At 40.3% G+C, this 18,773-nt stretch overlaps 1 protein-coding gene across 1 annotated transcript in view; it reads left to right on the top strand.

Annotated features, from left to right (window-relative positions):
* Window positions 1-18,773, top strand: part of NTRK3 (neurotrophic receptor tyrosine kinase 3) — a 477,242-nt gene that overhangs the window by 390,447 nt on the left and 68,022 nt on the right. The window contains exon 14 of the mRNA XM_032233717.1: window positions 6,567-6,739. Within this exon, the coding sequence (XP_032089608.1) occupies window positions 6,567-6,739 (173 nt within the window). The remainder of the gene's footprint in view (window positions 1-6,566; window positions 6,740-18,773) is intronic.

Here is an 18,773-nt window from a genome sequence, read left to right on the forward strand (position 1 = left end):
GTGGGGTGGGGGAAATCCAGACTCCCTAGGGAAGGCCTTCCCTTGCTAAAAGCTGCCGCCACCCACTCTAAGCGGCAAAGCCTCCCGATTCCCACAGGTTACTCACCAGTGAAGCAGCAAACAGCGAAGGCGAAATGAAACGGAGACTCGCGCGGCGTGCTTAAGCGGACTCCAGCCAATCAGTGAGCTGGCTAGGATGCCGCGTGCTTAAAGTTTTCCATCCCAGCCAGCTCACTGATTGGCTGGAGTCCAGGCCAATCAGTGAGCGGCAGGCTGGGCTGGCTTAGATTTTTAGTGCAGAATAGAATAGATGGGGGAAAGGAATGAGCGAGCTAGCGGCAGCTGATGATGGGCGGGAGAGCCAGCGAGCGCCGAAATAAAGCGGGGCTTTTTGAGAAGCGGGCGGGACGCGGGAAAAATGATGAAAAATCGGGTCTGTCCCGCCAAATCCGGGACGTCTGGTCACCTTATCCTAGAGGCCTCTCTACAGTGGCAATTGCTATTAGCAGTGTTCCAATATCGAAGGGGCTGCCACAAAGAAGAGAGGGTCAACCTATTCTCCCAAGCACTAGAAGGAAGAATAAGAAGCAATTTATGGAAACTAAACAAGGAGAGACTCAACCTAGAACTAAGGAGAAATTTTCCAACAGTGTGGACAATTAATCAGTGAAATGACTTACCTCGAGAAGTTGTGGGTTCTCTATCATTGGAGATTTATAAGAAGAGATTGGACAACTGTTTTGTCTGAAATGGTGTAGGTTTTCATGCCTGAGAAGGAAGTTGGACTAAAAGATCTCCAAGGTTCTTTTCAACTCTGTTATTCTGTTATTACTGAGCAAATTGACATTAAGCAGTAATTTTACACATTGATATTAATCAGTGATCTTCAGTCCATTGACCAGATGGCCAATGGGGGACTCAGAGTAGAATATAGAATATAGACTAACAGAGCTTGAAGGCGCCTTGGAGGTCTTCGAGTCCAACCCACTGCTTAGACCACTGCCTATACCACTTCAGACAAATGGTTGTCCAACATCTTCTTAAAAACGTCCAGTGTTGGAGCATCCACAACTTCTGGAGGCAAGTTGTTCCACTGATTAATTGTTCTAACTGTCAGGAAATTTCTCCTTAGTTCTAAGTTGCTTCTCTCCCTGATTTGTTTCCACCCATTTCTTTTTGTCCTGCCCTCAGGTGCTTTGGAGAATAGCTTGACTGCCTCTTCTTTGTAGCAACAGCTGAGATATCAGAACACTGCTATCATGTCTCCCCTAGTCCTTCTTTTCATTAAACTAGACATACCCAATTCCAGCAACCGTTCTTCATATGTTTTAGCCTTCAGTCCCCTAATCCTCTTTGTTGCTCTTCTCTGCACTCTTTCTAGAGTCTCTACATCTTTTTTTACATTGTGGGAACCGAAACTGAATGCAGTATTCTAGGTGTGGTCTTACTAATTTATTCCAGGGCTGCAGGAATTCTTGCAATATTGCATATCTCTAACATTCTTCTTGTTGATACTCTTCCCCATTTTTTTTTAAGTGTGGCCTTACCAAGGCATTATAAAGTGGTATTAACACTTCATGTGATCTTGATTCTATCCCTCTGTTTATGCAGCCTAGAACTGTGTTGGCTTTTTTTGGCAACTGCTGCACACTACTAGCTCATATTTAAATGGTTGTCCACTAGGACTCCAAGATCACAGTTACTACTATTGAGCAAGGTACCACACATACTGTGCGTTTTGTTTCTCTTGCCTAAATGTAGAACCTTACTTTTTTCACCACTAAATTTCATTTTGTTAGATAGCGCCCAATGTTCAGGTCTGTCAGGGTCCTTCTGTATCTTTCAAGTAAATCCTGCCAATCACAAAACTTGTACCTGGTGCTTTTGTTTGCTGCATTCAAATTGTCTTTAAATAAAATTAAATAAAATAAAGGGGATATGGAAACCTAGCAGGTGGCTTTTAAGGAGCTCATAGATTCATTGGTATAAACATGCCTCTCATTGCCTGCCTGTGAGCCAAGCCACAGGAATCTGAAGGTATCCAATTTGTGTTGAGCTCTGTTGGATTCCTTTAGTTTATCAGAAGAGTTGTGAGAGAACAGGTATTCTTTTAAGCTCCCTGAATCTATGACATTGATGATTTAAAAGGTTTGAGTCAGTTGGAGGCATCCCATTTGAAATTTCAGATGAAAACTCATGCGAGTGAATTTTTCCATATTTAAATAAGAGCATGCCAGACATAGAAACGCAGAAAATCAAGGACAATTTTTCTTGCCCCTCATCCTCTCTTAAACTGTACAGATGATATTTGCTATAAAACAACAACAACCACATGCCTTTGATTTAATATTCAATAGCTTCAACTCTGGTTCAATGACTGACATCTGTTATGCATATTCTATGGGGAATAAAAATGCTAAATAAATATAATTATGTACTCCCAGTTTATCAGATAGGGGTGATAAAATCTGAAAAGCCTTGCCTATGGATAACAAAATAGGTCTGGAGTCTCAATTTTGACTTTAGCATTCATAACTAATTCCGAGAACAAATTGTTTCATCTTTAGTTCAAAACTCCCATGAGGAAATATACAGAATTCAGGCACACCGGCCCCAGAAACAATTCTATACATGCACTAGACAAAATTACCTAATCATAGCAAACCAGAATTTGGTTGAGAAGCCACTTTCAATACAAATGGGAGATTGATTCTCCCGGGAAATTATTATGAAGCACAAAGGATGGAAACAAGGCTTTGGAAATTATGAAGAGTGAATGCCTTGCTTTTATGACTGCAGTTTTTTTCCAGAAGTATCCATAATTCCCATCCACCCATATGGGGGAAAAAAAACCCTTTACCTTGAGCACATCCATCTTTAGAATAAAGGCAGCAAAATCAGTTTCTTCAAAATAAAAGGCTGCACTGGTTCGGAAGAGCCATAATAATGAGATATGGAGTCTTTGCCTTTAAGGTCATAAGATTTGGATTCTTACTGGGCTAGAAATAAGTGGAAGCTATTACCTTTGAGGTTATTTAGTTCTCTCTCTGTCTCTGTCTCTGTCTCTCTCTCTGTCTCTCTCTCTCTCTCTCTCACACACACACACACACACAAACACACACACACACACACACACACACACACACTCAATTGAAAAACAGACAGAAACAAAAAGTTGAGAGAAATTTCAAGTGTGATGAGTTGAGAGCTGGTATCCAGATAAATTCATTCATAATTGCTGGCATTGTTCATGTTTCTGTAATGCATTAACCCCATAATTCCCCATTTTTTCCTCAACCTTTCATTTAGGCACTAATTTCATTAGATATATCATCTAATAGATGCCGTTAGCAATCTGATTCTACTCTAGATATGAAAAACAGAAGAGAATATGTGTAGCTCAGGGTGGAATTGTGGGGTGGTTGGTGCTCTCTCAGCTTGGTGGTTTTCTTGCAGGTATTTCATCAGTGCACTGATGATGTTACCTAGTTGGGCAATAAAGCATCCACAATAAAGCAACCAAGCTCATAAATCACCAACAATCCCATAAATGTGAAAAAGCTAACCAAAGAAATCCCACTGATTTTCCCTAGTAGATTTCCTAGTAGATATCATAAAGGATGACTCAAAGATGGATCTTAGAGACTTTCTCCTTAATACTTGCTCCAAATTATTGTGTTTTGTTTTTAAAAAAGGGAAAAAAACTGATCCCACTCTTGAGACATACAAGAATCAATCCAATTGAAAAGCATCATTCCCTTATAGTCTTTAGAGATTCTCAGTCATCCTGGTCATGGTTGTCTCAAAAATTGCAGACTATGGGGACTAGGAGGACTACTTAGGTGACTCTGAGGACCCAGATAAACTTCCAAGTGTGTCAACGACCTGCTAAAAGGATGCAGATGACCAGGTATCTGCAAGGAATATAAATCATTCGATTCCCCACCATCCAGTCAGAGCTGAAGAAGCTTCTTGGATGAGAAGTGAAATGCCTTCAAAGGGAAAAAAAACAAGAAAGTCCAGTTGCCTCCTGAAAAAGCACCTTTGGATCATTCTCTGATCACGTTATGCTTGTGTTCCTTCACAATGTCTTGAGTACATTGCCTGAGAATAATAGCAATAGCAATAGCAATATCAGTTAGACTTATATACCGCTTCATAGGGCTTTCAGCCTTCTCTAAGCGGTTTACAGAGTCAGCATATTGCCCCCAACAACAATCCGGGTTCTCATTTTACCCACCTCGGAAGGATGGAAGGCTGAGTCAACCCTGAGCCGGTGAGATTTGGACAGCCGAACTGCAGAACTGCAGTCAGCTGAAGTAGCCTGCAGTGCTGCATTTAATCACTGTGCCACCTCGGCACAGTGCATGCATCCCATGAATGTCATGGAAACTGTGTGTCCCCTGTGCAAAGAAATCGTGCACCCTGTTAAAAAGGCAAGGCAACATTCCCTTGCTTAAGGCAGGGATGGAGAAACTGCATCTTTCTTAATGCATGTTGCACGTGACGCTTCATCTCATTTTTTGGTCTCTCCCTTGCTGCTCAGCTTAAGCAGCAAAATGAGGCAATTTTGGCAGCCCGATTGCAAACTCTTTGCGGGGGAAAGGATTAAGGTTGGGGACGGAAGTGACTTGCCTCCTAGAGGCTGCGTATTCCAGAATGACGCTTAATGCAAGATGGATTCATGTTACATTATTTTCCAAAGACAAAAGCTCACAACAACCTAAAGACTACTGAAATCTGTATCTGAAATTCTCATTTTCCTAAGCAAGTTTTCCGCACTGATTTGATCTCTTATCTGGACTGGCAGAGGAGAAACTTGATTTTATATCCCAATTTCATCTTGGGATCAGGATCTCTGGGAAATGTAATTTTCTAGGACTCCTTAATTGAACTCCTCAAAGGTATTCTGTCATTGGTCCCTCTGCTGAGCCAATAGCTGTCTATTTTAATTCATCCCAACATGCTTCTGAGTAATAAAGAACCTGGGATGTGAAATCATTATCCTTGACAACTTGTCTAGAACAAAGCAGAGAAGGCTCTGGTGACACATTAAAGTCACATGCATTCTTTATCCAATGAGCGTTTATCATGTATAATTCACTACATCGGGTTGCTTGGTTTATAATGTGAAAGTATTTTGTTGCTTTTGCCTTAGCTAACTAATCTAGAACATAGCCAAGGAATCACCTGTGACAGCCAGGATCACATTGTGGTCAGGCACAAAGTTTTCATGCAAATGTGGCCAGCTTATTTCTTTTTAAGTTATGAGAAGAAGCATAGCACAGTGACATAACCCATACCTTGAATGGAATGGAAAAGACATCAAGTTCAATCTTAGATATTGTGGAATGAGCTGCCCCCTGAGATCCGGGCCCTACCCACTCTCATGGCCTTTCACAAAGCCATTAAAACCTGGCTTTTCCGGCAGGCTTGGGGCTGTTGACCCCTTGATTGAGGTCCAGCCCCCTCCTGATTGGGTGTTTGTTGTGTTCCCTTTTTAACCTTGTTGTGTCCAATTGTTTTTAATAATTCTTTTTAATTTTTTTTTCATTTCTGTAAGCCGCCAGGAGTCCTCCGGGATTGGGCGGCATAGAAATTTAATAAATGAAATGAAATGAGATATTTCCACACAGCATTGAATGTCTTTTGGAAGCATCTGGCAGTTGATCTCAGCTTCCCATATCCCAAAGTGTTCATCTGTTTTTGCTCCATGAACAATGGTTAACTTCATATAAGCCAAGATATGGTTAGCAAAATAGAATAGGAAGGAACATTCTTGTCTTTGCATAACTTCTTATCTCCAAGCAAATAAAATGTACACAATGATTTGTTTCATATAACATACTAAGACATTGGCTGGGTTCTGATAATATACTGACTCATTGGACAGAATCTTTTCCAAATTCACCAACTTGCAACTTCATGTACACATCCATGCAGATTTATTGGCAACAATGTCAAAGTAGTTTGCCATTATCTGGAGGGTGGAGGTGTTAAAAAAACCTTTACCTTATGTCCTTAGCATTTCCTGATGGTTTAGACTGGACAAGAAGCAATGGATGGAAATTAATAAAGGAGAGAAGCAACTTAGAACTAAGGAGAACAATTAATCAGTGGAACAACGTGCCTCCAGAAGTTGTGAATGCTCCACCACTGGACGATTTTATGAAGATGTTGGATCACCATTTGTCTGAAGTGGTGTAGGGTTTCCTGCCTAAGCAGGGGGTTGGACTAGAAGACCTCCAAGGTCCCTTCCAACTCCTCTTCTCTTCTCTTCTCCTCTCCTCTATTCTATTCTATTCTTATTCCCTCAAAAGTACTAAATAGAGCTGGCCCTGCTTAGCTTTCACTCTAAACAATATTCAGAACTCACATTTTAATCTAATTTGGCACACTGTATAAACCAATTCTAATTCTTTTTAAAATCTGTCTAAAATGATATGGGGAGAGTTATAGACAATAAGTTGAGAAGAAGTTGTAAGCAAGTTATTTTTCATGACTTTCACCATCTTGCCTGTCCATCCATCCATCCATCCTTCTGGTTTCTTTTCTTTTTTTTTTAGGCTCTCAAGGACCCAACTTTGGCTGCTCGAAAGGACTTCCAGAGGGAGGCAGAGCTGCTCACCAACCTGCAGCATGACCATATTGTGAAATTCTATGGTGTCTGTGGTGACGGAGATCCACTCATCATGGTCTTTGAATATATGAAGCACGGAGACTTGAATAAGTTTCTGAGGTAAGGGTTAAATATACTATGGGTTGTAAAAAGAGAAGAATGGAAACTGATATGAGGGATAGGGCATGACTGCAAATATCTTGACTTCATCAAACTGCATGTGATTAGTCTTTGAATATATGAAGCACGGAGACTTGAATAAGTTTCTGAGGTATGGGTTAAATATACTATGGGTTGTAAAAAGAGAAGAATGGAAACTGATATAAGGGATAGGGCATGACTGCAAATAGCTTGACTTCATCAAATTGCATGTGATTAGTCTAGATAAAAGAAGGACTAGGGGTGACATGATAGCAGCATACCAGTATTGAGGGACTGCCACAAAGATGAGGGGGTCAAATTATTTTTCAAAGCACCTGAAGGCAGAACAAAAAGCAATGGATGGGAACTAATCAAGGAGAGAAACAACCTGGAATTAAAGAGAAACTTCCTAACAGTGAGGACGATTAACCAGCGGAACAGCTTGCCACAAGAAATCATGGGTGATTCATCACTGGAGGTTTTTAAGAAAAGATTGAACAGCCACTTGCCTCAAATATTATAGGAGATTGGATTAGAAGACATCCAAGGTCCCTTCCAGCTCTATTTTGATTGATTGATTCCTTCTATCCAAGGTTCAGAAACAGTGAAACTGCTTTTCTTTTCCTTGAACCCTCCATGGAACTGTGTGTTCTGACTGAGGCTTCCCAAGAGCATGAAGCAAACTCCTGGTCCCGACAAAAAGCCCTTTTAATAATTGACTGTGAATTCTGCTCATTCACATCCAGCAAAAACTTGGCAAGGAGTCTTCGAGAGCCATGAACCAATTAAGCGAAGTAATTGTCTCCATTCGCCTTTCGCTCCTCTTTTATTTCCTCTGGGAGGGGCCATTCACCGTCCACCTCTGGCCTTACTCCTAAGTCGACCCCTGTTCTTTAGCTGTTCCCTTCATTTGGCAACTCTGCGCATGCGCGTATTGGGAACAGGCTCCAGCTGTTCATCTGGCTTACTGATGCCTGACTCTAAAGGCAGCTGATAACTGTCAGAAGGCCCTGGCCCCCCTCTCTGTCTGACATAGAGCCCTCATCAGCGCCTTCACCAGACTCCAGGACTGGCCCATGTTCCTCCCCAACCTCCTCACTGTCTGAATCTGCTGCCAGCTCCTCTGGCTGCTGGTGGGCCACAACGCTGTGGCTACTAGGCAAATATGGGGCTAACAACACAAATAGTGGTATCCTTCATCTTTACAGACATGAGAAGAAAGTCTGTGGCACCGTCATACTAAGCCATGGGCATCTTTATGTGACTGGTTAGAAATTAGGACTTAAGCCAGGGAAACGGACTAGAAGGTTCGCACTAGGGACCAAAACCATGGAGAGCTCAACTGTCATTCAAGGAGCATTTCAGACAAAGAAACTCCTAAAGCTTTCACTGCCAAGAAATCTTATGACAAACTGGATAGGTAGGGCTACTTTACTGAAAATAATTCACTATCAAGACTTTTCTTCTAGCTGTATTTTTGGCAGCATCAATTTATGGCAGCTCTTCACTAAATCTGAGATTCTCAGTCCTAGCACTGATCTTTCCTTTTGGGTTTTGTCCTCTTGCTTCCTTTAGATCAGAGGTGGGTTCCTACCAGTTCGCACCAGTTCGGTAGAACCGGTTCGTCAAATCTACCAAACCAGTTAGAAGAGGTTCCACTAGTGGACCCGGAAAGCAAGCCACACCTACAGAAGAGGTTCCAAAATTTTTTGAAACCCACCACTGACACACACACACATACAGAGACACAGACAGACTCACACAGAGAGAGAAAGAGAAAGAAAGGAAGAAAGAAAGAAATAAAAGAAAAAAAGAAAGAAAGAAAGAAAAAGTGTGAGAGAGATGAAAGAAAAAAAGGAAAAAGGGACAGAGAGACAAAAGGAAGGAGAGAGAGAGAGAGAGAGAGAAAAAAACACATGGCCGGCAAGCCACTCCCACCAGGTCACATGGCCAGCAAGCCACTCCCACAAAGGAGGCCACACCCACAGAGTAAGTTCGAAAAACTTTTGAAACCCACCACTGCTTTAGATGTATGGATCCGCAGAAGGATTTTAGCATGCACTGGCTTGATACTTTCTTATACTCTGGCCTTAGTTGACTATTAATTTGCCAAGAAGGTGCAGCTGCTCCTGGACTTGATGATTTTCCTTTTCCAAAAAAGAAAGAAAGAAAAAGAAAAAAAAATCCTAGCCACTCTATCTTACCAGCATTTTGTTCCTTCTTGAATTTTTCATCAACATAGAACAGCCAATAGCCAAACACACACAAACATACACACACAAAAATGAATGGAGAGGCAGTTTTTCCATAATGTTGAAATCAAGGGCTAATGTTCCAGAATTCATGCAACGGTGCTCCCATTTTTTCCCCCAGTAATGATTATTTGTTATTTCCTAGTATTTATGTAATTGGACTTTTGCGTCTGTTTCCTCTCCTGCTACGTTGGTTAAGCAGGATTGTAAAGTAATTGTGTCAATAATTTAGATAGCAGCTCCACTTCTAGGTCTCTGGTTTTGCCAAGGCAATTATTCTGTTGTCAAAGCTGACACATGACTGGGGGGTGGGAGGAGGGGGGGAGGGAAGCAAACTTCTTTCCTCTAGATTTTATTTATTTCAGCTGGCATCCAGAGGACAAGAAATATAGGGATGCTTCCGAAAGAAACAAGCCTTGCCCTCTTCAAAGGAATAGAGGAATACTTTGCAAAATCTGAAAACTGCAGACTCCAGTTGCAGGATGACTGGAAGAGAGTTGTCATTCTTGATGTATCTTTCCTGTTTCCATTTCCCCTATAGTCCTGTTGTCTAAATGTGGGCAACTCGGAGAGATTAAATGCATTTTCCAAGTCAATCTGACAAGCTAGCAAAAAGCCAACAGCTTTGTTCCAGTAGATTTAACAAAGGAATATTGACATATTCCCCCATGCAAGCAAGGTCAGCCAGGCCATTTGTTCCAGGAGCAGGATTTCTTCCCCACTTCATGGGAGAATTGAAAAAGACACTGAGCGAGATCACAACAGGGGCAAACGTTTAAAGCCCCTCCAAGCCCTGCCACCATTATATACAAAAATCCCAGCTTGGGACATCGATATTTGCTATTTGTCTGAAGGAGAGGCTAACTGGGTTTTCTTTCCTGGCGAAAATGCTGATGACTCTTTATTGCATTTATAGCACAATGTCGGGTGGATTATCCATTCAATAAGGTAGTTACATCTTAAAAGAGCCAAAGTAGCATCATCTATCTAGACTAAGCACTGTCATAAAAAACTCGTTCAAATAAAATGACTTTTCATTGTTCCCTTAAGATTCTGGGGACATGGCTAGTTTGTAGGAAATAGGAAGGGTAGTGCTTTCTCCATGCTATTTTGTAAACATTCAGGCACAGGTAAGGATTGATCATTCTCTCTAGTCTATTTTTTGTTTCTTTCAACGAATCAAGGGAATGATTCATTGAAGAAAATGGGTGTAGACTAGACTGACCCCTTAACATACCAACTCCCTTTTTATGACCCTGTAATCCCTTAATTTGTGGTAGAGTTGGGGCAACTGGATGGAGCTGAGCATTTAATGGCCAGATGCCCTTCCTGATGCCTACACGGAGTTCACAGCAGATATTTTTTCTTTGCATCCTAGGACAGAAGCATCTTCCATTGCCTAAGATTGAACTCTCAACCTTCCAAGTGGGAGGCAAGCATTTTACCATTAAGCCACCGTGCAGCTCTATCACTTAACATACTCACATGTTTATTTCATATTAAATGAGAGGTTGTGTAACCATGGTTTGCTGAATAATTTTGTTGTGTACATGATGTACAATGGCAATAAAGGCTATGCTATACTATACTGCACTGCACTGCACTGCACTGCACTGCACTGCACTGCACTACACTACACTAATAAGCCTCAGTGGCCAAGTTAAGCCATAAATCTTAGTTTACAACTGGTATACAAACCAAACGAGCATGGTGCTAAATGTGAGTCCTGCCACTGTCTTGTTTAGCAAGCAAGCCTCCAAAGCTACCATTCTGAGAAGGCCATCTACATCCTTTAGCCATAGAGATGTTTATGGAGGTTATCAATCATCCAGGGCATGGTTGTCTCAAAGGTGCTTTTTTCAAAAGACAACTGGATTTTCTTGGCTTTTTTTCCCCCTTTGAAAACACTTCACTTCTCATCCAAGAAGTTTCTTCCATTCTAACTGACTGTTGGAGAATGATTGGTGAGAATGGATTCCCCAGCAGTCAATTAGAACTGAAGAAGCTGCTTGGAGAAAGTTTTTTTTTAAAAAAAACAAAACAAAACAAGAAAGTCCAGTTGCCTTTTGGAAAAAGCACCTTTAGAACTAATGATAGCATCTGAGTCCTGGCTGGGAAAAGATAGAAGTTTAAAAACCCCTTTCAAATAAAACTGAAAACTCAGTAAGAAAAGGAAATGTTGAGTTTTCCAACAGAAAAGCTTTAACTGCAATATATAAACTGAGAAAAACCCACTCTCAATCATATGATTATTGCTTTGTTTTCCTTCAAAAGTGGGTCCTTCCCATGACGTTCAGAACGTATCTTTGAAATATGAAGACAATGCCTCAGGCGGCATCTTATTTAATTTATTCCCTCTGCAGGGTTTGGGATGGTACCTGTTTTAAGGAGGAGCTGTGTAAAAGTGCAACAATTTCACTAGAAATCCAATATTTTCCTCCGTTTGATTCTAACCCCCTGGAAGATAAACTACCCATTTCTGTGGTTGCCTTCCAGAAGTTGTCTAACATAAAGCTGCTCCATAGAAGAAATGGAAGCTAAGAGGATATCCCCCAACTGTGTTTGTGTTTGCTTTTTCACTGTTGCTCCCTGCTGCTTTTACCTTGGGCATTTTAATTTATTACTATGGCGTGATTTTATTATTGTTAGCTGTTGGGAACCTTAGAGTATTCCATGGCACACAAACCTCATCATATATCATTCCTATCGTATCTCATCAACATGGGGAAGGTTGAAAAATCAGGAATCTATGCAAGCCAGAAGGAAGCTTAGGTCTCCGAAGAGAAAGAACCTCGCAGATTGAAATTTTCCTCTTTTTTTTTTTTTGGTTGGCTAGGCTGCTGCTGCTGTTGACAAAGGTAAAAATGCCAGCAGCTGTTTTAAAGAAAAAGGAAATGAGCCACAAAAGAGACATTGCTGTATGCCAGCAGAAAATCACAGCCCCACGGTTCTTATACCACATATTAATGATCTCCGGGGCACTACTTCTAACAGGTGGAATGCTGCTATGGATGATAAGCCGAGCAATTGATCAAACGGCAAAGGTGTGATTCCAGAGCTGGATGAGAAGACCTCCTTCATGTGTTCAGGGTGCAATTCACGAGAAACAAACAGCCTCTCTGTGCAACATGTGGTTAGCTCATAGCCTTGATGCCATTATAAGGCCATTTTGGTGCATTTTGAAAGGGTAATGAAAATAGGACGGTATTCACCAATACTATTGTGAATTGAATTGGTTTCTTAACACAATTTTTGGCAGCAGAGACAAACTGTGACTTTATTTTCGTCAACCAGGTTATCCATCATTCTAAAACGTTGAGAGGTAATCTGTCCTCACCGAGGCTTCCCAAGAGCATGAAGCAAACTCCTTGTCACAACAAAAAAAACTTTTATTAATTTACTATGAATTCTGCTCATTCACATGCAGCAAAATCTTTCAAGGGAGGATTTACAATCACAGACCTTATCTGGCTTGGAGAGCTGCCAGGCCGATATCTGCAAAACTTGGCAAGGAGTCTTGGAGAGTCACGAACCAATTAAGCAAACTAAGACTCTCCTGCAAACTCCACTCCCTTTTCACTCCTCTTTTATTTCCTCTGGGAGGGGCCATTCATCATCCACCTGTGGCCTTACTCCCAAGTCGACCCCTGCTCTTTAGCTGTTCCCTTCGTCTGGCAACTTTGTGCATGTGCACACTGGGAACAGTCTCCAGCTCTTTGTCTGCCTCACTGATGCCTGACTCTGAAGGTAGCTGATAACTGGCATACCTCTCTGGCCCCCTCTCTGCCTCTGACACAGAGCCCTCATCAGAGCCCTCCCCAGACTCCAGGACTGGCCCAGGTTCCTCCCCAACCTCCTCACTATCTAAATCTGCTGCCAACTCCACTGGCTGCTGGTGGGCCTTCAAGAATATACTCTATGTCTGCCTGATCTTGGAAAATCAGCTTAGCTTGAAATTCATACATTATTTCAAAGGATTTTTTTAACAGTTCCTTTTTCCCCCCTGGGAGACCTTTGCATTTGTACTGCATGCATGTTTTCCCCAAGTACCATGTTTGCTTAAAATATGAGACTACATTGCAAGCTTCAGATTAGAACCCAATTAAATATTAGCCGATATTTCTCAAGAGGCATTTGAGACACTGTTTGTACATCCTTCTTCTCCTCCTTACACACACACACACAGAGAGAGAGAGAGAGAGAGAGAGAGAGAGAGAGAGAGAGAGAGAGTTTCCAAACAAGCCACATTTAGATGTAAGATTTTTGATCTTGACACATCACAAGGCAACAGATTGGCAGCCCTGAGGCTAGAGATGTCTCACCTGTAGTGATCAAGTCTACTAAGAAAGACTACTAGTAATTCTCTACTGCAGATTGGGAGAGTTTGCTTTAAAGCTTCATGAACAGAAAAGTCACGATTAAAAAGAAAAAAACAAACAAACTCTCTGGACTATTGTTAGCCAGATTGAATTTTAACTAAACATTTTTTTAGAATACAAGTAGCCAACAGAAGTGCGTATAGTCAACACTATGGTTTTCCCAGTTGCAATGTATGGCTGTGAAAGTTGACCATAAGAAAGGCTGAGTGCTAAAGAATGGAGGCCTTTGAACTATGGTGCTGGAGAAGACTCCTGTGAGTCCCTTAGACTGCAAGGCGATCAAACCGGTCAGTCCTAGAGGAGAACAACCCTGACTGCTCTTTAGAAGGCCAGTTCCTGACTTCCGGGGAGTGGCCTGTCGCCGGTCGGCAGCTTAACAGAGCTGCCCCCAGAATTCAGGACCGTTATCTACTCAATATCAAGAAGATAACTCTTTTTTCAGACAAGAAAAAAGCAGTGAGGAATCTCAGCTGGTAAGAATCTTCTTTGAAGTTCACAGTTTGTTTCTTTGTGAGCTGTGGACGGAGGGGGAGGATCAACCCAAAGCTGAGTCATTCAACTCCGACCTGAACTTCGCAGCTGTTATCCACAGCACAAGACAGGATCCCCTCCCCCTCAGGACAATCTTTAGAAAAGAGACTATTAAAAATCAATACGAGCAAAGACCAACTTGTGAACTTTAAAACCTTTCTCTATCTGAAATACCAGCTTCAATGTTATAAAAACCTCTTTTGTTTAATTGTCTTCAAAATGGCGTTTACAGCTTCTGCATTTGTTATCTCCGGCTTCCTGCTACAGAATTAAAGAAATAATCTCTTATAATTTAATTAGAGCTACTCCCTTAAAGCTTTCAAGACTCTTTGTTGATTCAGAGACATTCCAAACATTCCAAACGGACTTTCTCTTTTGAAATCCCCCGTAAAACCCCTTGTAAAAAAAAAAAAAGAAGGAAAAAAAGGGGGGGGGGAGGAATTTCTTTTTCTCCACATAGCACAGTGGATTAGTAATTTAGAATAAATAATTAAAACCAAAATATAATGGCATCCAAATCAACCTCTGTTAAATTACCTCCGAAAACATCTCCCATACCTGGCACAAAGTTGCAGCCCCCACCATCTATGCCCCCTAGTGGAGATGTACTAACAAAAGAATTTTTTCTGGAAATGTTCAAAAAATCCAGAGAACAGAACTTAGAAATGTTTAAAGAATTCAGAGAACAGAATCTAGAAATGATTAAAGATTTCAAAGATGAAATAAGGAATGAGATGGAAGTTCTATATGACAAATTCGATACCAGGGTCACTAAAATGAATGATAATATGATGGGAATTGTAAATGTGATAACAGAATATATTTCTGGAATGGAAGATAATTTAGAAACTCTCAATGAAGCTAAAACTAACCTGATATCCAAAACTGAAGTGGTGGAACAAAAAATTGATAATGCTGAAAAACAAATTATTATGATACAGTATAAGCAGATGGAGCTTGCATTAAGAGTGAGGGGGCTGCGTGAAGAAAAGCAGGAGAACCTAAAGCAAATGTTTTCTGAAGCTTTTGACCGTCTGGTGGGAAAACCGGGATCCAATTCTGATTGGCAGATTGACAGGATTTTTTGTGTTAACTCATGGGCGGCAAAACAAAGGCAACTTCCCCGAGACGTGGTAATATACTTTGTTACAAGAGAATCTAGAAATATGATACTACAAGAGTCCTACAATACTAAGCTTCAAATTGGTGGACAGGACCTGATTGTTTTGAAAGAAATACCGCCTCAGATGCTAAGAGCCAGAAGAGATTATGCTTTTCTGGTGGAAGAGCTCAGAAGGCGTCAGATACAGTACAGATGGGATGCCCCATTCGGTATTATAGTTACAATGGACAAACAAAGATATCGTCTCAGCTCTGTATGGAAAGCTCGTGATTTCTATCATAAGATTCTGAAGATGGGATACCCTGAACCTTCGGGATATGGTGAAAAACCACGAGACGAACAAGATAAACAGCAAACCACACAACCATTAGATAAAATGTATCATCTCCCTCTTCCGGAAGGGCAAGGAGTCAAGGAAAAAAGATCCAACCGTAAGACCACCAGACAAACGGATAAACAAGCTACTATGCAACAATCTCAACAATCATTGGCCACTGACCAAGGTGCTACTGCAACAAGCTCAGAAGCTGTGGGAGGAGCCAAACCAAAGGTGAGACAGGCCTTGCGGGAGGCTCTAAAAAAGCTTCAGGCAACCAAAAATGACAACTAAGATTTTGACATGGAATGTTAACGGACTGAACTCTCCACAGAAAAGAAAGAAAATATTTCATTATCTTAAACAGTTTAAGAATGACATAATTTGCTTGCAAGAAACTCATATCAAATCAACCGATCAAAAATATTTGTTTAACCCCAAACTGGGCCAACATTTTGCGACCTCAGCCATGGAAAAGAAAAATGGCATAGTAGTATATTTAAGAAAAGACATTAAAGCTGAGCTAATTGAAGCAGATCCCTTTGGAAGATATATAGCATTAGATTTAATCTTAGAAGGGAAAAAGACGTTACTTTTGGGAATTTATGCTCCTAATCAACAACAAGATGGATTTTATAGAAATCTCCATGCTAAATTAGTACAGTGGGATTTTGAGTCTTGTATATTAATGGGTGACTGGAATGGCGTGATCGACACCAAAAGAGATAAGAAGACAGCTTGCCCGAACACCAAATTTCGAGCTAAGTTACCCAAACCCTTTTTTGACATGCTGGACGACTTTGAATTGCGAGACGCTTGGCGCGAGAGGCATGCAGAAGAATATGACTTTACCTTTTTTTCCAATAGACATCAATCTCTTTCAAGGATTGATTTTATACTAATTACAAATGATTTACTTTGTAGGGTGAAGAAGACAAAGATTATGGCGAGAGTTCTTTCAGACCATAATCCAGTCTGGATGGAATTGGGAAGGGTAGCCCAGGCAAGAAGGTCCTGGAGGTTGAATGAAAATTTATTTAGATATGAAAAGTATGTTAATGATTGTAAAAAATTGCTATCGGAATATTTTGTCTTCAATATGAACAAGGGTACATCTTTGGAATATGTATGGGATGCAAGCAAAGCGTATATGAGAGGAGTATTAATGAATATAAATAAAATACATAGATACAAACAAGGGCAAAAACGAAAAGAATTGGAAGAGGAAATTAAAGGGAAAGAGTCAGAATTAACATTGAATCCAGGAGATACAAAGATTAGGGAAACAATTGCTATATTAAAATCTCAGTTTGATATGCTGATCTCTGACCAGGTAGCTACTAGTTTATTATATGCTAAACATAATACTTTCTGCAATGCAAATAAACCCGGTAGGTGGTTGGCTTATCAGATTAGAAAAAAAAGGAAAGCTCGAAATGTATCCAAATTGTGTTACAGAGGGAAGGAAGTGTTTCAACAGGAAGAGATTCAAAAGGTATTTCGGGAATTTTTTACAGAGTTGTATAAAGGGGATAAAATTAAGGACGGAGATATAGACAAATACCTAGATAAAGAGGAAATCCCCCTAGTCAGAGAAGAACATAGGCATAAGCTGAACCAACCTATAACCTCTGGGGAAATTTTGCAGGCAATTAAACAATTAAAGTTAGGGAAAGCACCAGGTACAGATGGTTTAACAGCTGTTTATTATAAATATCTACAGTTAGAAATGGTAGAACCCCTCAGAGAACTATTCAATAAAATTCAATCGGGAGGGAAAGTGCCTCCCTCGTGGAAGACTGCGTTCATATCGTTGATACCCAAAGAAGATCAAGACCTTACCCAACCAAAAAATTACAGACCTATTTCATTACTCAATGTAGATTATAAAATTTTTACTAAAATATTAGCAAATAGGCTAATGGGGGTAACTCAGCAACTGATACATACCGATCAAACTGGTTTTATACAGGGCAGACAGATGAAGGATAACGTTAGATTAATTATCAACGCTTTAGAATACCTGGGAAAGAACAATCAAATCCCGGCCGCATTCATATTTTTGGATGCGGAGAAAGCCTTTGATCGAGTTAATTGGCAATTCCTGCTGAAGACATTGCAAAAAATGCAGATAGGAGATGGCTTTTTACGGTCAATTGGTGCAATATATCAGCAGCAAACAGCCCAGATCATTGTCAATGGAAGTCTGACAGACTCCTTTCAAATTGAAAAAGGTACAAGACAGGGCTGTCCTCTGTCCCCATTATTGTTTATTATAACTTTGGAAATACTGTTGAATAAGATACGGGGCCTGGGCGGTTTAAAAGGGATCAAAATTAGACAGCAAGAATATAGAGTTCGTGCATTTGCGGATGATCTGGTTATAATATTGGAGCAACCGCAGGAAACTAGTAGGGTATTATTGAATACGATCAATCAATATGGTCAAGTCTCGGGATTTAAAATAAATCTAGGAAAAACCAAAATAATAGCTATAAATATGACTATCAAACAGAAGGAAGAACTGGGGGCGACGCTAAGATGTGAGGTAGTTAAAAAAGTTAAATATCTTGGAGTTAATATTTTAATCTCAAATGGGAAATTATACAAGTATAATTATGAATCACTTTGGCATAGTACACAGTTGGAGTTGAAAAGGTGGGAAAAACTGCATTTGTCCTTGCTGGGTAGAATAGCGGCAGTAAAAATGAACATTTTACCAAAATTTTTATTTCTTTTTCAAATGTTACCAATACTTAAAAGAGATGCGAATCTTCTAGAATGGCAGAAGGGTATCAACAAATTTGTGTGGGCAGGAAAGAAGCCGAGGGTAAAGATGAAAATAATGCAAGATGCACGTGAAAGAGGAGGATTGAAATTACCTAACTTAAAATTATACTATGACGCAGTGGCATTATCTGCAATTAGTGATTGGATTCATCTAACTAATGGCAGAATTTTGAATATCGAGGGATATGATTTGTTATATGGTTGGCATGCTTACCTGTTATTTAACAAAAAAACGGATAAGAAATTTAAAAATCACATCTTAAGAAATGCTTTATTGCGGGTTTGGAAAAAATATCAATATAAACTAAATGATAAAGTGCCCATGTGGGCAATTCCTAGACATGCAATTGAAAATATGAATGTAGAACAAAAACTCGATAGAACCACCTATAGACAACTTCTTATCTCAGAAAGAGGGGTGGTGGAACTAAAATCTTTAGAGGTACTTAAAGAAGAGAAGGTAGTTCAAACGTGGTTTCAGTATGGTCAACTACAAGCTAGGTGGAAAACAGATAAAAAAATTGGCTTTGTAAAAGTTGAGGATAATTTGTTTAAACAAATAAGAGATCAAAGCTCAATGCATATAAAGAGGATATATAATGTATTAGTACAGATGGATTCT

This window comes from Thamnophis elegans, chromosome 16 (assembly GCF_009769535.1).
Source record: "Thamnophis elegans isolate rThaEle1 chromosome 16, rThaEle1.pri, whole genome shotgun sequence".
Taxonomy (NCBI): Eukaryota; Metazoa; Chordata; class Lepidosauria; order Squamata; family Colubridae; genus Thamnophis; species Thamnophis elegans.